Genomic DNA, 16,471 nt, shown 5'->3' with positions numbered 1-16,471 from the left:
CCATTGTAACGCGGGCGGCGGTGGCATATATTCCCGAGTCGCTGTCAATGCGCTCTCACGCCTTTTCAGTATATAAAGAGTCTGTGAAGGTTCAACACTGGACCCAACTACACCGCACTTAGACTCAGCGCCAGCATCAGTGACAGTATCTCGATTCCAAAGGAATGTCTCCTCCAAATCTAACTGAAGTTCAGAACCGCGACGAACCTTCAGTCGGGCACATAAATTCACTCCCTCCCGATGTCCTGCTCGATATTTTTGAGCAGTATGTGAAACCGGGACCTGTACTGAATTTTCAGTATGTAGAATGGGCATGGAAAGCAGCGACCCCGAACGATATTGAGTACCTTCCAGGCCGTAACGAAAACTCCCCCTTGACCATTGACCAAGTGTGCAAGGCATGGCGTCAGCTCTGTCGTGGCAACTCTCGTCTTTACAGCGACATTCACGTCGTCAATCCCACACAGCAGGACGTTGCTCGGGTGCGCACTATGCTGGAGTTATCAAAGGACAGACCATTGCGTGTCTTTCTGGAAGTCAACGAATTTTGCATTACATCTTTCGCCGACGACGACAAGCTGCGACTGCGGACGAATCAGCGAACACAGATTGTCTCTTCCCGTGGCATCGGATTTTGAAGCTGGTATTTGCGAATGCCCATCGAGTGGAGAAGCTTTACCTGCAAATTCCCATAGGGCCTAAAGAGGAAGGCTGGGACTATACGCTTACTCTTCGGCGGCACATAGATTGGGACGGTCTCGCCTTTCCTTTGCTTACCACTCTCCATTTCCATGATGAAGTGTCATTGTATATGTCGGAAGACTCGTTCTTCAAACCACTCGTCACCCGCGCATGTGCAACATCAACAAGGCTCACTGACATGCGCCTCGACCCAACGTTCGCCTTTGTCCACATCATAGGCGTAGATCCACTGAATAGGCTGAGACCCTGTGCTTCGATAATCCCCTGGAAGTACCTCACTTCGCTCACCATAGCCATTCACCATGTGAAGGAGATGTTGCCGATATTGCGACAATGCCCGTTACTCCAGGAGTTGTACCTCAAATCGGATATATGCTGGTCTTCAACCAGAGAGGAGCCGGTTGGGGAACCGGTTTTTCTCCCCTCCCTTTGGTGTCTAGTCCTTTTCGTGGATGGCTCCAACAGGAACACTTTCGCGCCTCTTTTGTATCTCAAGGTCCCGGCCCTCAAGTCTCTTTCCCTTCAGACCCCGATAGAGAGAGACCTCTTCCCCGATCTTAACGCCCCCCGGAAGAGCAGTCATTTGTTTGGTGCCCTGACGGTCTTTCACAGGCTCAATCCTGAATGCCGAATTCAGACCTTCTCAAGTTTCCAAAAATGGGACCTGAGGGATCATGGATACCGCCAAATCCTCTCGCTCCCCATCTTTGACGACCTTATATCGTTCAAGACTCATGATACGATCGGCGACGAGATCCTGGAGTGGATGACATGGGACAGGACCTCCGACGATCCACAGGTTTTACCCAAGCTCCAAACATTTTCGGCGCATGTTCACGCGAAAGATGGGGTAGTGTCGAGGATGGTCGCCTCTCGTGTGTTGGATGTGCCGACCCCTGTTTTGAGAAAGGTTCGTGCCGTTTTCATTCAGGGTCCCAAGCGGGAGAGCGAATGGGAGACACGGCTTCGTCCTTCGATGGAGTGGATTGGGTACTCTGTTCGATGACAGAGTACACGTGAAATTCTGGGTACTCGGTACTTCACACCCCCTATGTAATATTACTTATTGATCATCGTCCTTCCTGACCCCTCTGCCGCTCTAGACGCATTTACTGATTCTTACTACATGAGTTCTTATGTTTTCTGTCATCCACTCCCCTACAGCCACTCATTTCTTACAGTCTTCATATCCACCCAACTGAACACTATGTCACTAAGTACTCAATCTCATCAAGTTTGTCTTTGCGCTGTCTAGCTCTCCAGTGAATCACAAATGAATCTCGATCATCGTACATACGCGTCCCCCAAGCCTGAGGTCGAGTGCCGCAGAGAGAGACGCGATGAGCTGGTCCAGGGATGCTTTGACCATTAATCAGTGCTTTGATCGATAGTGGTATAGCGACTGTATTCGTAGTTCGGTCCGAACTGGTTGTTAGGAGCCTGGTGTATAGCACGGCATGGCCAATGCACAGTTCTGGTTGCCAGACCGTGCAGAGTGGTCAAAGCGAGTTGCCGCCTCTTTTTCACTATAAAACGGTCCGCGAGGGTTTCTCTTGAATCCCAACGACATATCGCCTCGCCCCCTTCAACAGCCATATCAATTTGGAACCGAAAGTACCGCTAACAATGTCTCCTTCGACTTCAACTGGACAGATTAGCTCTCTCCCTGCCGAAGTCTTGCTTGATATTTTTCAGGAATATCTGAAGCCAGGTCCTGTGCTTCATCTTCAAGGTTCAGAATGCACGTTGCCAGCCCTGACCCCAAAGGACATCGAATACATTCCAGGCCGTGGCGAAAACTCCCCCTTCGTTATTGACCAAGTGTGCGGGACATGGCGGCAACTCGCCCGAGGCGACTCGCGCCTTTACACTGACATTCACGTGGTCAATCCGACACCGAAGGACGTCAGTCGGGTGCGCACTATGCTGCGGTTATCCAAGGACAGGCCTCTGCGTGTCTTTTTGGAAGTTCACCAGGATTGGATTCATGAAATGGAGGTGACCCCGCGCGGATTTGTCAAAACAAACCATCCCGTCGCGTGGCACCGGATTATGAAGCTGGTATTCGACAATGCGCATCGAGTGGAGCAGCTTTACCTACAGATTCCATTGGTCGGTCGTCCGCAAACCCGAATGTATGCTGATGCCCTTCGGGTGAACATCAATTGGGATGCTCTCGCCTTTCCCGCGCTTACTACTCTCCATTTCCACGATGAAGTGCATCCATTTTATATGCCGGAAATGTCGTTCTACAAAGACCTCCTCACCCGCGCATGCGCGACATCAACAAGGCTCACCGATATCCGCCTCGACCCAACGTTCACCATTTGCCACATCAGCCCATGGGGCCCGGATGACGGGCTGAGCCCCGGTGCTTCGATGATCCCCTGGAAGAACCTCACTTCGCTAACGATCAGCGTTGACACTTGGAAGGAGATGATGGCGGTATTGCGCCAATGCCCGTTGCTCCAGGAGTTGTACATGCAATCGCGAATCTTGGATTCAGAGGATCGAGTTTGGGAACCAGTTTCTCTCCCCTCCCTTTGGAGTCTAGTCATTGAGGGGGATGAATGCATAACAAATTATTTCCAGCCTCTTTTGTATCTCAAGGCACCGGCCCTCAAATCTCTTTCCCTCCAGCACCCGACAGGGAGATGCATCTTTCCCCACTATGTTAATGTCCCGAGTCAGAGCAAGGAGTTCTTAGCTGCTCTCACCGCCTTCCACAGGCTCAATCCTGAATGCCGGATCCATACCTTCTCGAGTTTCCAGAGATGGGGACCGCGGGATCTGGGATACCTCCAAATCCTCTCGCATCCCGTCTTCGAGGACCTCAGGTCATTCAAGACTAATGATGTGGTTGGCGAGAAGACACTCAAGTGGATGACATGGGACAAAACTTCCAATGATCCACCAGTTTTACCCAAGCTCCACACCTTTTCGGCCCACGTTAAGGCGAACGACGGGGTTTTGTCGAGGATGGTTGCTTCTCGGGTGCTGGATGCCCCGCAGCCCGTTTTGACACGGGTTCGCGCCGTGCTTGACAAGTGTTCCAAATATACCGATCTCAAGGAGGATCGCGAATGGGCGAATCGGCTTCGCCCCTCGATGGTATCCCTCGAGTACATTCGAAGATGTCCGTCCCATACTTAATTAATTAAATGGTAGTCTGTCATAAGCTTCGAATAGAGCTGCAAGGTTGGTATTCTGATAAAAAAACTCGAGATTGAAGGGGAAATGGTGAATGGGATTGATGTACACATACCTCTAAGATTTATAACGATGCCCACCTCGTGAAATGGGTCATAAGTTGAAAGGCAGACAAACCGCAGTCCCGACGAGGTCCCTCTACGAGATTGTGAACTTTGATTCACATTCTAAACTCCTGGCTCCTCTCTCGACGCATGGAGCGCTACGCTGTGTACGGTGCAGTCTCTTTCGTCACGAGTCTCGGTTTCAAACAGATGGGCTTTGTACTACGCGCCTGAGATCGGGTCGTACCTTTTGGCGCAATGCATTTGGTTGGACATCCGCTTCGTAAATACCTCCTAACGTATCACAGACTTCGCCGGCCCCTACCAGGGTCTTATCCTTTGGCGCACTCTTCGCATCTTTCTTCCTCCCTCCATTCGCACCCTCTGTCACGCACATACTGCATCCTACTTATCACCCGAATCTCCCCCTTCAATCGGGCCCCTGCTAGACTCCAATGTAGCTCGTAGTTCGCGATTGTTTCCCCAAAGCTTCCCGCCGTCTCCAAAGTGGATTTATTTTTACGCCCTCTCAGTGGACTGCTTTCACGCTATGTACTTCCCGCCCTCTCAGTGGGCTGCTTTCACGCTATGTACAGTCGCGAGAAATCAAATACATGTATCATATGCAGTTGAGTGATGAAAGAACTAGTTAGTTTCAATACAACCTTATTCTGACACCCAGCGAACCACAAATGAATCTCGAACATCGTACATACGCGTCCCCCAAGCCCGAGGTCGAGTGTGGCAGGCAGAAATGGTCCACAGTAAGTAGAAGAGATGGTCCACGTCCACCAACAGACCTGTCTTCTCCACCCAAGCACACGTCCTCAGCACTTCTCCTAAACCGCCTCCAATTCAGAAAAACTCAAATCCAAGCTCACTCCTTCCCCGGTCAGAGAATCGCAGAAATTCAAAATTCAGTCCTTACTTCTACTTTTACTTTTTGTCTACAGCTCGCAATCCCCTCCTTACTCTCCCTGCATCTCCTCAGGAACAGGCTGCGCACCACCACCACCCTCCCGATCTTTCCGAATAGCCTGTACAACATCGTCGACGCGGAGAAGCATACGCGCTGCTTCGATGGCCGTTTTGAAGGTTTGGATCTACAAAAGAAAAAGAAAAAAAGACGGGGGTTAGTAGAACGTTCAACGAGATGGAGCAGTAGACAATGTGAACGCAAAAGGCGGTACGAGTTGGGACCAGGGGGAGAAAGGAGAAGCGAGAAGAGGGAAGGAACGGTTGGGTTGCGGAGAAGGAGAAAAGACGAGGATGGCTCGAGTTCGGGCGTAAAAGCAAAGAAAGAAGAGCGATAAAAAGACGAAATCAAAATGCTAAATCGTCCATCCCAAGATCGACTTCATATCCCCAACTCCATCTCCATCCTCCATCCCCCAAAACCTCAGCCTCCCAAACCAAAAAAGAAAAACCAGGCCCGAAGAGAAAGAAGAGGAAAGGTCGATCCTCTCCGTAGTCAACAAACAAGGAAAGCAACGTCCCCCGACAAAGAGAAAGAGAAAGAAGCAAAAAACAAGAAAAAAGGGTATCACTCCCTCGCTCTTGATTAACTGCCCAGCTAACCAGGAACAAACCACGTTAAAGAGCTGATCCCACCAAGCGTCCCATCCCCCCGACACACCACTCCTTAACCTCATCGATCAACGCCAAACGCAGTCGACCCTGTACGCAGATCCACCAAATCCAAGATCCCACATAACCCAAAAAACCCCACAAAACCGACGATCCCACCCACAAAACCCCAAATCGCACAAAGCACAGACACAGATCCCCACACCCCGATCCCCACATCCAAAATCGCGTCCGGGGTCTCAAGAATCATACAGCCACCGGCTTGATTCACCGAGCCCAAGCCTTGATCCGAGAGCCCCAAAAAGGGAATAGCCCAAAAGCCATCGTCACCGAACTAACGAAATACACCCTCCCTCGTCCCACCGAAGAACCTCCCCATCCACTTGGGTCGTCCCAAATCCCAGAGACCAATCGAACTCGAACCACAAACGCAGAAAGAAATATTAAGACCCAGAGAGCAGAACGCATCTCGCCCCAAGCCAAAAGAAACAGAGGAAGGAAGGAAAGGTCCGAATCCAAAGAAAGTCCCACCACGCCCAAAAGAACGAACAACCCACAATCCAGAACAAAAACAAAAAAACAAAAACGAAAGGATTTATAAAAACAAAAGAAGGAAAGACAAAGACATCAATCATAACCCGAAAGCTCACCTTGACACTAGCACTCTCCCAAAGCCCATACTCGTTCATATCCACAATCTTGCCCGAGTTGCCATCCACACCCCACGACGACTCGCCGTTGGCATGTTTGGCCTGTTTGTCCATCGATCGATCGTCGTCATGCGTTAATCGTTCATCGTTCGTCGTGCGTCGTGCATTCGGTAAGGAGGGAGGGTTGAAGATCGTTCATCGTTCGACGTTCGTCGGGAAGGGAGGATTACGAATATCCGCATTGAGGAGGATTGTGACCGGAGGATCGTGAAAATTATGTATCGCGAGGGTTGAAGATCGCAATTCGTCACGGTCGAGACGAGAAATGTAAAAATGTCGCAAAGCGAGGGTCGAGGCATAGCAAGCACGAGCGACGGTTCGCATATCGCACACCAGCGACGGCGCGGACGATCAAAAGGATGTGCAATCGAGGGAGGTGGGGATAGTCCAATGGCACACCGCAGTCGAACGAACGATCCGCGGGTAACCAAAAAACCACAGTTGAGACGAGGGGTCGGGGTGTTTCGAGACGCGAGCACGAAGGGGGTTGGCGTAACCAAAAAGAAAAAGAAGGAGATATCGTCAGTACACCATGATCACGATCCTGAACACCCAAACGACAAAAACCGCCTGGCCAGTCAGAGCCTCGATCGACTAAAGTCCCAGTCAACCACGAGTCCTAGCCGACCACAACCCCAGCCAACCAGACCACCAACCAGACCAACCAACGAGGACACCACCTCGGCCGAGTCCAACCAGGACCCCAACTCGACCAACCAAACGAAGCAACGAAGAAAAAAAAAGGTTACGCACCCTCAACTCAGTCAAAACCCTCATAGCATTCCCACCACAATTCTGAACAAGCGTACGCGGGATAACCTCCATCGCATCCGCAACGGCGCGGAAGGGTCCGTTCTCGACGCCTTTGACGGTTTTGGCTTTTTCGTCTGGAGGGGAGAAGGGGTTAGGGGTCAGGATTTAATTCGGACTAGGGGAGAGAGAAGAGAGGGAAAAAGGAAAGAAGGAAGAAGGAATGGGGGTGGGAATCGGAACCGGAATGGGGATGGGGAGGGCGTAGCATGAGCGAAAGGGAGGATCAAGGAACGACGCTGCATAACAATCCACACGACACGACACGACGAATGCGCAACCCAAAGGAGGATCGAGCGCGGAGTAAAAACGAACAAAGGACTCACTCAACCCAACACTAACAGCCATCTCCACCGCCCCTCCTCCAGGCACCAACTGGGGGTTAAACACCACATTGCGGGCAACAGACATGGCATCGGCGAGGTTCCGGTCGATCTCGTTGAGGATGTCTTTGGAGGGGCCGCGGAGGAGGATGGTGCAGGCCTTTGGGGAGGCGCATTCGGTTAGGAATGTGAAGTATCTGTAAGGAAGGGGTTAGCGGGTTTCAAGAGGGAGGGAAGGGAGGGGCGAGGGGAGGAGGAGGGAGGAAGAGGGAGGAGGAGGAAACGCACTCGTCACCGATCTTCTCGACCTTGAACAAACCACATCCAGTTCCAACATCGCTCTCGCGGATATCCTCGACGCGGTTGACGATCGTGGCACCAACAGCCAAAGCGATACGGTTGTTATCAGTCTTGCGGACCCGACGGATGCACGAGATGTTCGCTTTGAGGAGTACGTGCTGAGCCAGATCTACCATACCAGACTGTATCAGCCTTTCCCTCCCAAACGACCAAACCAACGAAACCACGCACCAGAGATACCCTTCTCAGTGATAACGACATCCGGCTTCAACTCGACCAACTGGTCACACATCCTCTTAACCTGCTCCTCCTCAATCTCCTGCGCCCTCTTCCAATCCTCCTCCTTACTAAACTCCATATTCGTCTGACTCTCCCCCTTCTTATACTCCAACGGACAATCCAACAGAATCACCCTCGGGTTCTTGATGAGCCTCCTCATCTGCGGATGCGTGATATCCTTGTTGATCATCACCCCCCGCAAAACTTCGCTCTGCTCGATCTCGCCACCGGGCACCTTCTCGACGCGGGCGTAGCGTTTGATGTCGACGATGGTGTGCCCGGACTCGGAGGTGGCGACGGTGCGCACGGCTTGCAGGGCGAGGCGGCACATGAGGTCGCTCCAGCGCACGACGAATTTCGTGCCGATGGAGGTCTTGATCAGCGCCAGCATCTCCTCGTCGTTGGTCGTATCGATCGGTTTGGAGATTTGGTTCACGATTTGGAGGGCGGTGGTGAGTGCTTTGTTGAATGCGGAGATGATCACCACTGGGTGGATGTCCCGTTCGAGTTGGGCTAGAGATTGGGCTAGGATTTCACCGGCTGAGGGGGTGTTCAGTATTCAGTATGGCGATGAAGGAGGAGGAAGAAGAGGAGGGTGACGCACCGAGGATGATAACGCTCGTCGTTCCATCTCCGCACTCCTCGTCCTGTGTCCTGCTCAACTCGATCATGTTCTTCGCAGCGGGATGCGCAACGTCGATTTCGCGCAGGATCGCATTGCCGTCGTTCGTCAACCTGTGTCCCCATAATCAGCCTCGTTCCCTGCCTCGGTACCCAGTAATACCCACAAGATACCACCCATAGGATCCAAGATCATCTTCAACATCGCTTTGGGACCCAAACATGTCCGGATGACATCGGCGACAGTCTGCTCCAACCTCTTTTCGTCAGCGAACGGATCGTTCCAAAGGTGGGAGAGGGACGAACCTTTGCAGCGGTGATGTTTGAAACCTGAGCTTTACGCCCTGATTGGCGCTCAGGCGCCGTATCTGCACCAACCCATCCCACAAAAGATCCATGAAAAAATCGAAAATTGGAATCGACATTCGGTTTTCGTTTTTGAGAGTCGAGTTTTGCATATCATTATTGAGGTGAGGGAAACAAGGGAGAGGATCGTCAGTAATCCTCCTCCAATAAGCAAAGGTAAGAGGATACGCACTCATAACAAAGACAGGAGTCTGCGCCATCGTCGGTAGAGTGTGGTCGTAGTGGACGGACGATGAGGGAACACAGCAAGCAAGAAGACGCGTCGCAGGTCGCAGTAAACCCAAATCACAAATCGCGATTCGATTTCCCTTTGATGTGATTATGTCATCTTTTGGTCAGGTGGACTGTGGGAACCTTCTGGAGACGCTCAGGCTGAGCGCTGAGGCTCGACACGAAAAGGCCGGAAGGAAGACCTTACTTAGGCTCTCCAAGTACCTGCTCAAGTAATGCCGCTATCGATGCACGGCGTACTGTTCTTGATTCTCTATCTTCCGCCCGGCGCCGAACACACCTGACCCTCATGACCATTGGTGATGAGATCTTCGATTCGCATCTCCCACCCCGCATGGACCAACTTTGCCTTTGGAGGAGTATACTGTATGTCCGGCACCATCGATCATCGTCGGAGTCGGCTCACTTCCTGGAAAGCGCAGTGTACAACGTGTTGCTCTGTCTCCTGGTTCAGTCATTGGAATATTGAAGCTGAAGCTTGGAGGGATGGATTTGTCTCGACCTTCTCCAGCTGACATCATTCCTGATGTGACATGTCCCACCTGCCTGCCAGAATGTACCAGATGCCCCTCAATGGCAATGGAGCACCCCTCTGGTTCCAAGGTCGGTGTAGGCTGTAGGCTCTCTCCCGGGCAAGACGGATGAGCAAGGAGTCGCCATCCTGGGCCACCAGCGTTTGCGTCCTTAGTACTGATTTACACACATCCTTCACCTTATATGTACAGGTACCGCTGAACACGGTGGCCCCCTGGACCTGTCCAAGCTGGCACTTAGACTGGATACGCGCCCGTCACATACATCATCCACGTAGTCAACGTCAACGTATCGGATCCGGGTCCCAACTACGGTACGGACGTACTTCAACCTTTGATCCATTCCTGACCCGCCCTCCCTCTCCTCAATTCCGCACGGCGCAGTCTCCTGGTCCATACACTAACTGTGACATTGCTATATTGCCTCGTAGGGATGGACGATCCACTGGAGGGAGAGGTATTTTGTCGCCCTGGGAAGTACTCAATCAGTCTTGTTGAAGCGAGAAAGTGCCGTGGAAGCATAGGTCCCGGCTTCATATACTGCTCGAACACCCCGAGGATGACATCGTCAGGGAGTGAGCTGATATGTTGGCGAAGCGTGACATTCTCCACGCTGACGGAGGTTTCAATCTGTGCGGGCATTATGGCTGAGTGGTGTACTGTTGAAGATGACTGGGGGTACTGTGTCTGCTCGGGAATAAGCATTGTGTTCATCCGAGACCCAAACAGCCGTCAAAGAGACGATTGGAACACAGCGCTCGTCACTGGATGTCGTTTCGAGACAATAACCCTTTACGATGCGACCACAGTTTGAGTTTAGTACCCCTCGTAAAGCTCTTTGGCAGCGCCCGTCCAACGACCAAATGTGCTCACGCCTTCACGTTCTGATCAGAAGAGGAAGGAAACTTAACTTGGTGATTAGCGGTGGATTGATCTCCAAATGAGATTATTACCCACCAGGATACATATCCGGTCTCGTCAGCCAGGCGAAGCAGCTGTGGGCAGTGTTGGGAAGGAATGATACGACCAGTAGGCCGTTCTCCGACCTTGGTATGCGACATGCCTGCCAGTACATACTACACGGGATGATGGATATGATTGATGGTCGCTACTGTATCTTTATCATGTTTCTCATGGGCGCTTAACAGAGTTAAGAAGGCCAGGACTCGTCGCAGGTAGGGTCAGTCCATCAGAGACATCATCGATTGCGTCCCGCGAAAGGCTTCTGACCCATTTGATATCCGCCCTCACTCCAGATATGAGTGACAACAATCTTGCTGGGCGTCCTAGAGATCGACTCCATCCACCTGAGTAATAATGATAAGCATACGACCGCTCATAACTAGATCCCAGTGGGTGTCACCGTTATCCATCCGTTCACATCAGGGAAGCATCCTGAAGCATTCACAAGGCAAATAGAACCAGATATTGAAAGTTTGAACTGGAAAGTGACTGTAATCTCCACCTTCGCTACGTCTTTCTCAGCGTCTATAGGAAGCATCAAAAAGGTGTAGTTAAGAAGATTTCTTTTCCCTCCTGGAGTGTGTAACGGCGAAGATAAGGGTATGGGCGTGTTTCCAGGGTATTTAAACCGCTGACGGGCCGCGTAAGGCTGGTCCCCCATAGATATTCCTTCCCCTTTGGACTCACCACGCACACACTGCCAGCCGGCGTACCATTCCACGTTCTTTCTATCAGCCACTCGCTCTTTTTAGCCTAGTGCTCCAGCTATAGCTAGACTTCTCGACCTTCAAGCATCCAGTGTTGACAATGGACTCGACCCGGTCTCCTCACCTCATCGTCAGGATCAGGACGATCATCTTTGGTGCGCTCTCCGATCTGCAACGTAACGCCAAATCGACTAACCTGTACGTGTTAACCAATTGACCAGGCATCAGTCTACTGTTCACACTCATCGCACTGGGAACATCGGCGGCCTTCATCGCCTTTGTCGACAAGGGTGCTAAAGCCCTTGGGTTTCTTGGTGGTTCCTCCAGCTTTAATGTGGGATCCTTCGCCCACCTCGTTTTAGCCACGAGCGTTATCACTCTCATTTCTGTACCCCTTCTGTGAGTATCTGCATATTCTCATTCTACACCAGTCCTCGTCTGATCATTGACACCATAGCTACTGGTTTGGGCGCCAGAAACACGCCACCTTCAAAGCTCAGATTTTCGTCGAACTACCTTCTATTTGTGCGTACTATTGACCATGTTCTCGCGGTTCCCCTCCCACGTGCTAACTCGATGGTAAAACCTAAGGTATCATCTGGATCCTTTGGATTGCGAGCGCAGGCCAAACAGCCCAATTTGAGCCAGTCTTCCGCTTGACGGGCTGCTCTTCTTCAAGCCGCGACTTTGGCTTCGATAGCATCGACCAGGGGCCCACGACATGCCACGAAGGTCGCGCCATGATGGCGTTCAGCTTTTTGAACTGGTTACTCTGTGCGTTACTTATCTTCAGTGTGAGGTTCGCGTCAGAATCATCTAACCTCTTTCTCACCTTTGCATGGTGTAATAGTCATGTCCTACGCATTTATCCTCGCCCTCTATGTCTTCAAAGCTCAACACAGCACTGGGACGTCAACGGTGTGGTTCTCTTCCGTCGAGACGTTCGATTGGAACGGGGCTTTACTTGGTGGTGCCAACCACGCTGCTAAGGCCGCTGCTGTCAACAACGTTCATTCAGCTCAGGGTGGTAACGGAGCTTACAATGGCAATTCTCCAAACGGGACCGTTTATAACTCTCATGGCAATGGTGTCGTGTAAGCAAGTCAAGTGGGGAGACTTGTCCAGTGTGTAGGGGTTGCATTTCGAATCACGCACGATGTCCTGGCGACTTTGTTCCTGTATCTTAAACTCCGTCGTTCCTTTTCCAATTTCATTGTGTTCCCTGTTGAAGCTATAGGTCAATTGACGTAACACCTCGTACAGTCAACGCGTTGCGAGGCTTGGACCGCTGACCTTTAAGCAGAAGAAGTAGAAACCATGGCTAGTGCTTGGACCGCCGTCATTTAGCGCTTGGATAGGCCAGTTTAGCGCTTGGACACGGCGCTGACACAACACTTATCCTGGCGTTACCCAGGTTCCTAGTACATAAGACCCACCATTTCTATCATCGTTCCTCAGTCGGATCTTTCTCTGACCGCACTCGAGCACCTCTCAAGCCAGACTAACCTCATTGACAATCTCCACCGGAAATGAAATTCGCCAAAGTTAAATCCTTTTTCAGTTCTATCTTTCTATCCCGCTTCTCCAAGCGCCATCCTAAACCCCTAGAGATGTTCATCTCGTCCGAATTTAGCCCCAAGTCGACCTCATCTTCGCAGCTTTATGACCAATGCGGTCTCTGTGGCCAATATCACGATACTGGAGGTTACTTGTACGAAGGCTCGTTCTCCGATAGCTCTTCCGAGTATCAGGAAACTTTGACGGACGCTACTGGCGACTCTGGCTACGAAAGCGAACCTGACTTTGATGCCTTCTCGACCAAAGCTCTTATCCACTACACTTTCGATGACGACGACTCTTCCGAATCCGAAGCCATAGAGGATCTTCAGTCCAACTCAGAAGGCTCTGAGACACTCTTCGGCACCATATCCCAGTACTCCGATGATACGCTTGCAGAGGACGAGTTTCCTAACTTTGGCTATCGGCAAACCGAGAGGTGGCGCCAGTGGGCACATTTTGTTTCTGTCGTATCTCAAGAATTTCAGAGAACTGGGCAGATCACAACCGCGATCTCCACCAGTTGTAACCTGACCCGCAATTAAGGCGGCACCTGGTACTTGCTTATATTTATGTTTTATTTAAAGGATGGTCATCTGGAGTGGACGATCAACACTACCGGTTTCGTTCCCAAATTCTTATTGTGTACAAATAGAACATCAACTTGAATAGACGCGTCATGCAGGCAGTCTCCCAATAGAATATATAGGAACCAGGGCATTGAGTTTGATTCCCCTCTGACCTCGGGTGTAAAAACCATGGCAGGTGAGCTCTGCCGTGGAGAAAGGGTTGTTGAAATGATTAAGCGCCTCACGGCGCCTATCATCAACCACTACTAACTGCGGGCAATCCCAATGGGTTCTTCGCGCCGAAAGCTATGGGTCTTGATCACTTCATTGGACATTGTACGCCTAGTCTGCTGTGCTTTACTTCTGAAAGATGGATCTCAATTTTACAGTTTGATGTCTGTGTTTCAGTCCACCCAGAGATCCGAGATGGTGGTTTGGCGTCAATCCCAATTACCAAATGCATACTCTTACCTTTGGGAGAGTCCTCGTGTATAGTTCCAACCGACCCTTAAAAATGATATGTGATTCCATGGGTCGCGACTCGTAGCGGCGCTCGCAGACTATACCCAACCCCATTTCCGATTATGGAGAAGCGGAGGGCACTGTGAAGCACCGCAGCGGAGCCTTATGTTGGATGTGGAAATCTGGATCTCTTTTACTTTTACTTCGATCTTTATGTACTCTATTATGGTCGTGAGCCTACGTTACGCTCCTTAAATTGTTTTTGGAAGATTTCGGTAAGTACATAAGCGCCCATCTGACATCAGGTGCAGTGACTTGGCGTGGGAAAGCCTTAGAGTCGAGCGGCTTGGTGGTGAGGACTGGGCTTCAGGAGGAATGGGTCCCAGGAGGAATAATTCCCTGAGGTATGCGTCTCTCTGATGTTACTTGCCGACCCTTGCAGCGTCAAGCGAAGTCCCGAGGCGACATGAAAGGTACGCGAAGTGGTTTTAAACACCTATGACCCCGCCGGCAGTCGAAGTGGACATATCGACATTACCCCCGAAGGGATGTCTAGAAAAAGACAACCTATACTTGGCACGGGATCCAGCTTCCAACGGCCTTTTTTATCTTTCTTTCTCGTTCTCTCACCAGCTTTTTTCTTCCGCCTTGTGTTGTATTTTTAGCTGTATTATATTCGAGCTTTCAGGGTCCATGCAACGGGTATGGTCTCTCTACCTCGACAGCAATAGTTCATGCCAGAGTGAACGTCCGGATCCGGTATCTGTAAGTCATCTCCCAAGCCATCACATCATCTTGCTTACATTTTTCTTGTCACACATTGCTCCAATTTTCGATTCTTGCTTGGTTCCCAAACGGTTACCTCATTGTTCGCTGTCGCTGTCGTGGCTGCACGACCTTCCTCTCCTTCATTTTCACGGCCCTCACGCAACGCTGTCGGATTCGTTCCACCCTTCAACGCATCCCGACTGCGTTTCGTCGCAACTTGAACGATGGCGCCCTCTCCTTTCTCCATTCAGGATTCTCCGTGAGTTGATATCTCATTGTGTGCGGGTGACAGATTATTCCTGTCTGTCTCCATCTGTCGCTCATCTCTGACCAATCGAATCTCATTGGTCACCTCCACCCTTGACGACGCCGACTAACTGACCTCAGACGCTCTTCTCGCAGAGCTTCCGTTGCAGGGTCAGCCTACTCAGCAGCAGGCTCGACACGACACATGCTCGCCGACTACAACCCAGATCGTAACTCGGCCTCCTTCCTCGACGTCCCTCGCTACAATGGCGCCAGTCCTGGTCCGTCAACACCGTCGACTCCCCTTTCGCCAGTAGGGTCAGCTACTGGCCTGTCGCTGATGGTCAACTACATCCCGTCCAAATTTGGAAGTACCCTCTCAAGTCGCAAGGCGTACAGGAATGGCGCTGGGCAAGGACCTGCGGTGCCGAAGCAAGGAGGTGGACTGGCTGCGTTCAAGAGCAACGAAAACAGGATCGGTGGGAAGGATTTGAGGTGGACGAAATTCAAATGGGTACTGTTCTTTTCTAATCTCCTGGTACGTCATGATCATTCGTTACGCGCCCAATGCCAGCCACCTTACATCCTTGGTCCCATCGCAGTTAACACTATACTCTCTCGGTGCCATGATCATCATTCTCCTCACCTGGTTCAATGTCTTCGAGAAATCGGAAATTATCCGGTTTGGCAACCACACCGAGCTCGCATTGAGCACGACAGCCGCAGTCCTCGGCCTTGTTACCTCCCTTATTGGATGGGCCGGCATCCTCCTCAACAATCGTGCCTTCCTCGCCGTCTACTGCCTTCTCACCTGGATTACCTTCATCTTCATTGTCGCGCCCGGCTATCTCACCTTCCGCAAACAAAATTACTCTCTCGAAGGCAAGGTTAACGAGCAGTGGTCACGTCGTCTCGGTCCAGTGGCTCGCATGCGCATCCAATCTCAACTCCACTGTTGCGGCTACTTCAGCCCGTATGTCGAAGCAACCGTCACCCAAACCTGCTACTCCAGGAGCGTTCTTCCAGGTTGCAAGAAGCCGTACTTGGATTACCAACGTCACATCCTTGGGGTTTTCTGGAAGATTGCATTCTCCATCGTACCTGCGCACCTCCTCGTCATGATTGCGGCTCTGCTGTGCTCGAACCACGTCACTTATCGATTTGGAAAAGGCATGATGCCGGAGGCATACCGCTTGAACCCGGATTCCATGGCGGTCATCATGGATCAATACGCTGCGTTCGTCCTCTCTCCTCTTTCGTGTACGTCTCTGACCTCCTTCCTCTTAGTCAACTCGCAGAACAGTACGGCCCTGAAGTCGCGAATAAAGTCCTTGAGAAGTCACGCTCGACCATGAGCCTCTCGACGGCCTACAACTCAAGTCCTCGTTGATCGCGACAATGACCGACCCTCCATTCCTACATGACTATACCCCTTCAACGACAATACCACATTCATTTTAATCGCACCATCACACTGACGCTT

General features: G+C 51.2%; 6 protein-coding genes across 6 annotated transcripts; 4 read left to right on the top strand and 2 right to left on the bottom strand.

The window, feature by feature from the left end:
- Positions 1-240: 240 nt before the first annotated feature.
- CC1G_11425 (hypothetical protein) lies at positions 241-1,708 on the top strand (the record flags this gene model as incomplete). Its single annotated transcript, XM_001829637.2, has 3 exons — positions 241-265; positions 307-482; positions 515-1,708. 3 exons carry the CDS (start codon positions 241-243, stop codon positions 1,706-1,708), a joined length of 1,395 nt encoding a protein of 464 aa, XP_001829689.2.
- Positions 1,709-2,328: 620 nt separating this feature from the next.
- Positions 2,329-3,855, top strand: CC1G_11424 (hypothetical protein; the record flags this gene model as incomplete). The annotated part of the gene is made up of 1 exon (XM_001829636.1): positions 2,329-3,855. One exon carries the CDS (start codon positions 2,329-2,331, stop codon positions 3,853-3,855), a length of 1,527 nt encoding a protein of 508 aa, XP_001829688.1.
- A 2,920-nt stretch (positions 3,856-6,775) lies between these two features.
- Positions 6,776-9,208, bottom strand: CC1G_11423 (T-complex protein 1 subunit gamma; the record flags this gene model as incomplete). The annotated part of the gene is made up of 9 exons (XM_001829635.2): positions 9,125-9,208; positions 8,893-8,954; positions 8,754-8,833; positions 8,570-8,700; positions 7,918-8,505; positions 7,675-7,855; positions 7,390-7,583; positions 7,007-7,140; positions 6,776-6,847 (listed from the first exon to the last, which is right to left on the bottom strand). The coding sequence occupies exons 1-9, from the start codon at positions 9,150-9,152 to the stop codon at positions 6,776-6,778; spliced, it is 1,470 nt and encodes a 489-aa protein (XP_001829687.2). The 5' UTR covers positions 9,153-9,208.
- Positions 9,209-10,043: 835 nt separating this feature from the next.
- CC1G_11422 (hypothetical protein) lies at positions 10,044-10,358 on the bottom strand (the record flags this gene model as incomplete). Its single annotated transcript, XM_001829634.1, has 1 exon — positions 10,044-10,358. One exon carries the CDS (start codon positions 10,356-10,358, stop codon positions 10,044-10,046), a length of 315 nt encoding a protein of 104 aa, XP_001829686.1.
- Positions 10,359-11,486: 1,128 nt separating this feature from the next.
- Positions 11,487-13,488, top strand: CC1G_11421 (hypothetical protein; the record flags this gene model as incomplete). Its single annotated transcript, XM_001829633.1, has 6 exons — positions 11,487-11,541; positions 11,608-11,785; positions 11,844-11,911; positions 11,978-12,160; positions 12,237-12,480; positions 12,948-13,488. 6 exons carry the CDS (start codon positions 11,487-11,489, stop codon positions 13,486-13,488), a joined length of 1,269 nt encoding a protein of 422 aa, XP_001829685.1.
- Positions 13,489-14,905: 1,417 nt separating this feature from the next.
- On the top strand, positions 14,906-16,378 carry CC1G_11420 (tetraspanin Tsp2; the record flags this gene model as incomplete). Its single annotated transcript, XM_001829632.2, has 4 exons — positions 14,906-15,001; positions 15,130-15,526; positions 15,591-16,225; positions 16,276-16,378. The coding sequence occupies exons 2-4, from the start codon at positions 15,194-15,196 to the stop codon at positions 16,376-16,378; spliced, it is 1,071 nt and encodes a 356-aa protein (XP_001829684.1). The 5' UTR covers positions 14,906-15,001; positions 15,130-15,193.
- Positions 16,379-16,471: the final 93 nt, after the last annotated feature.

This window comes from Coprinopsis cinerea (genome assembly GCF_000182895.1).
Source record: "Coprinopsis cinerea okayama7#130 chromosome 1 map unlocalized cont3.1, whole genome shotgun sequence".
NCBI classification, from domain to species: domain Eukaryota; kingdom Fungi; phylum Basidiomycota; class Agaricomycetes; order Agaricales; family Psathyrellaceae; genus Coprinopsis; species Coprinopsis cinerea.
Note: the sequence above shows the minus strand (reverse complement) of the source record. Positions and strands in the feature narration are given on the sequence as shown.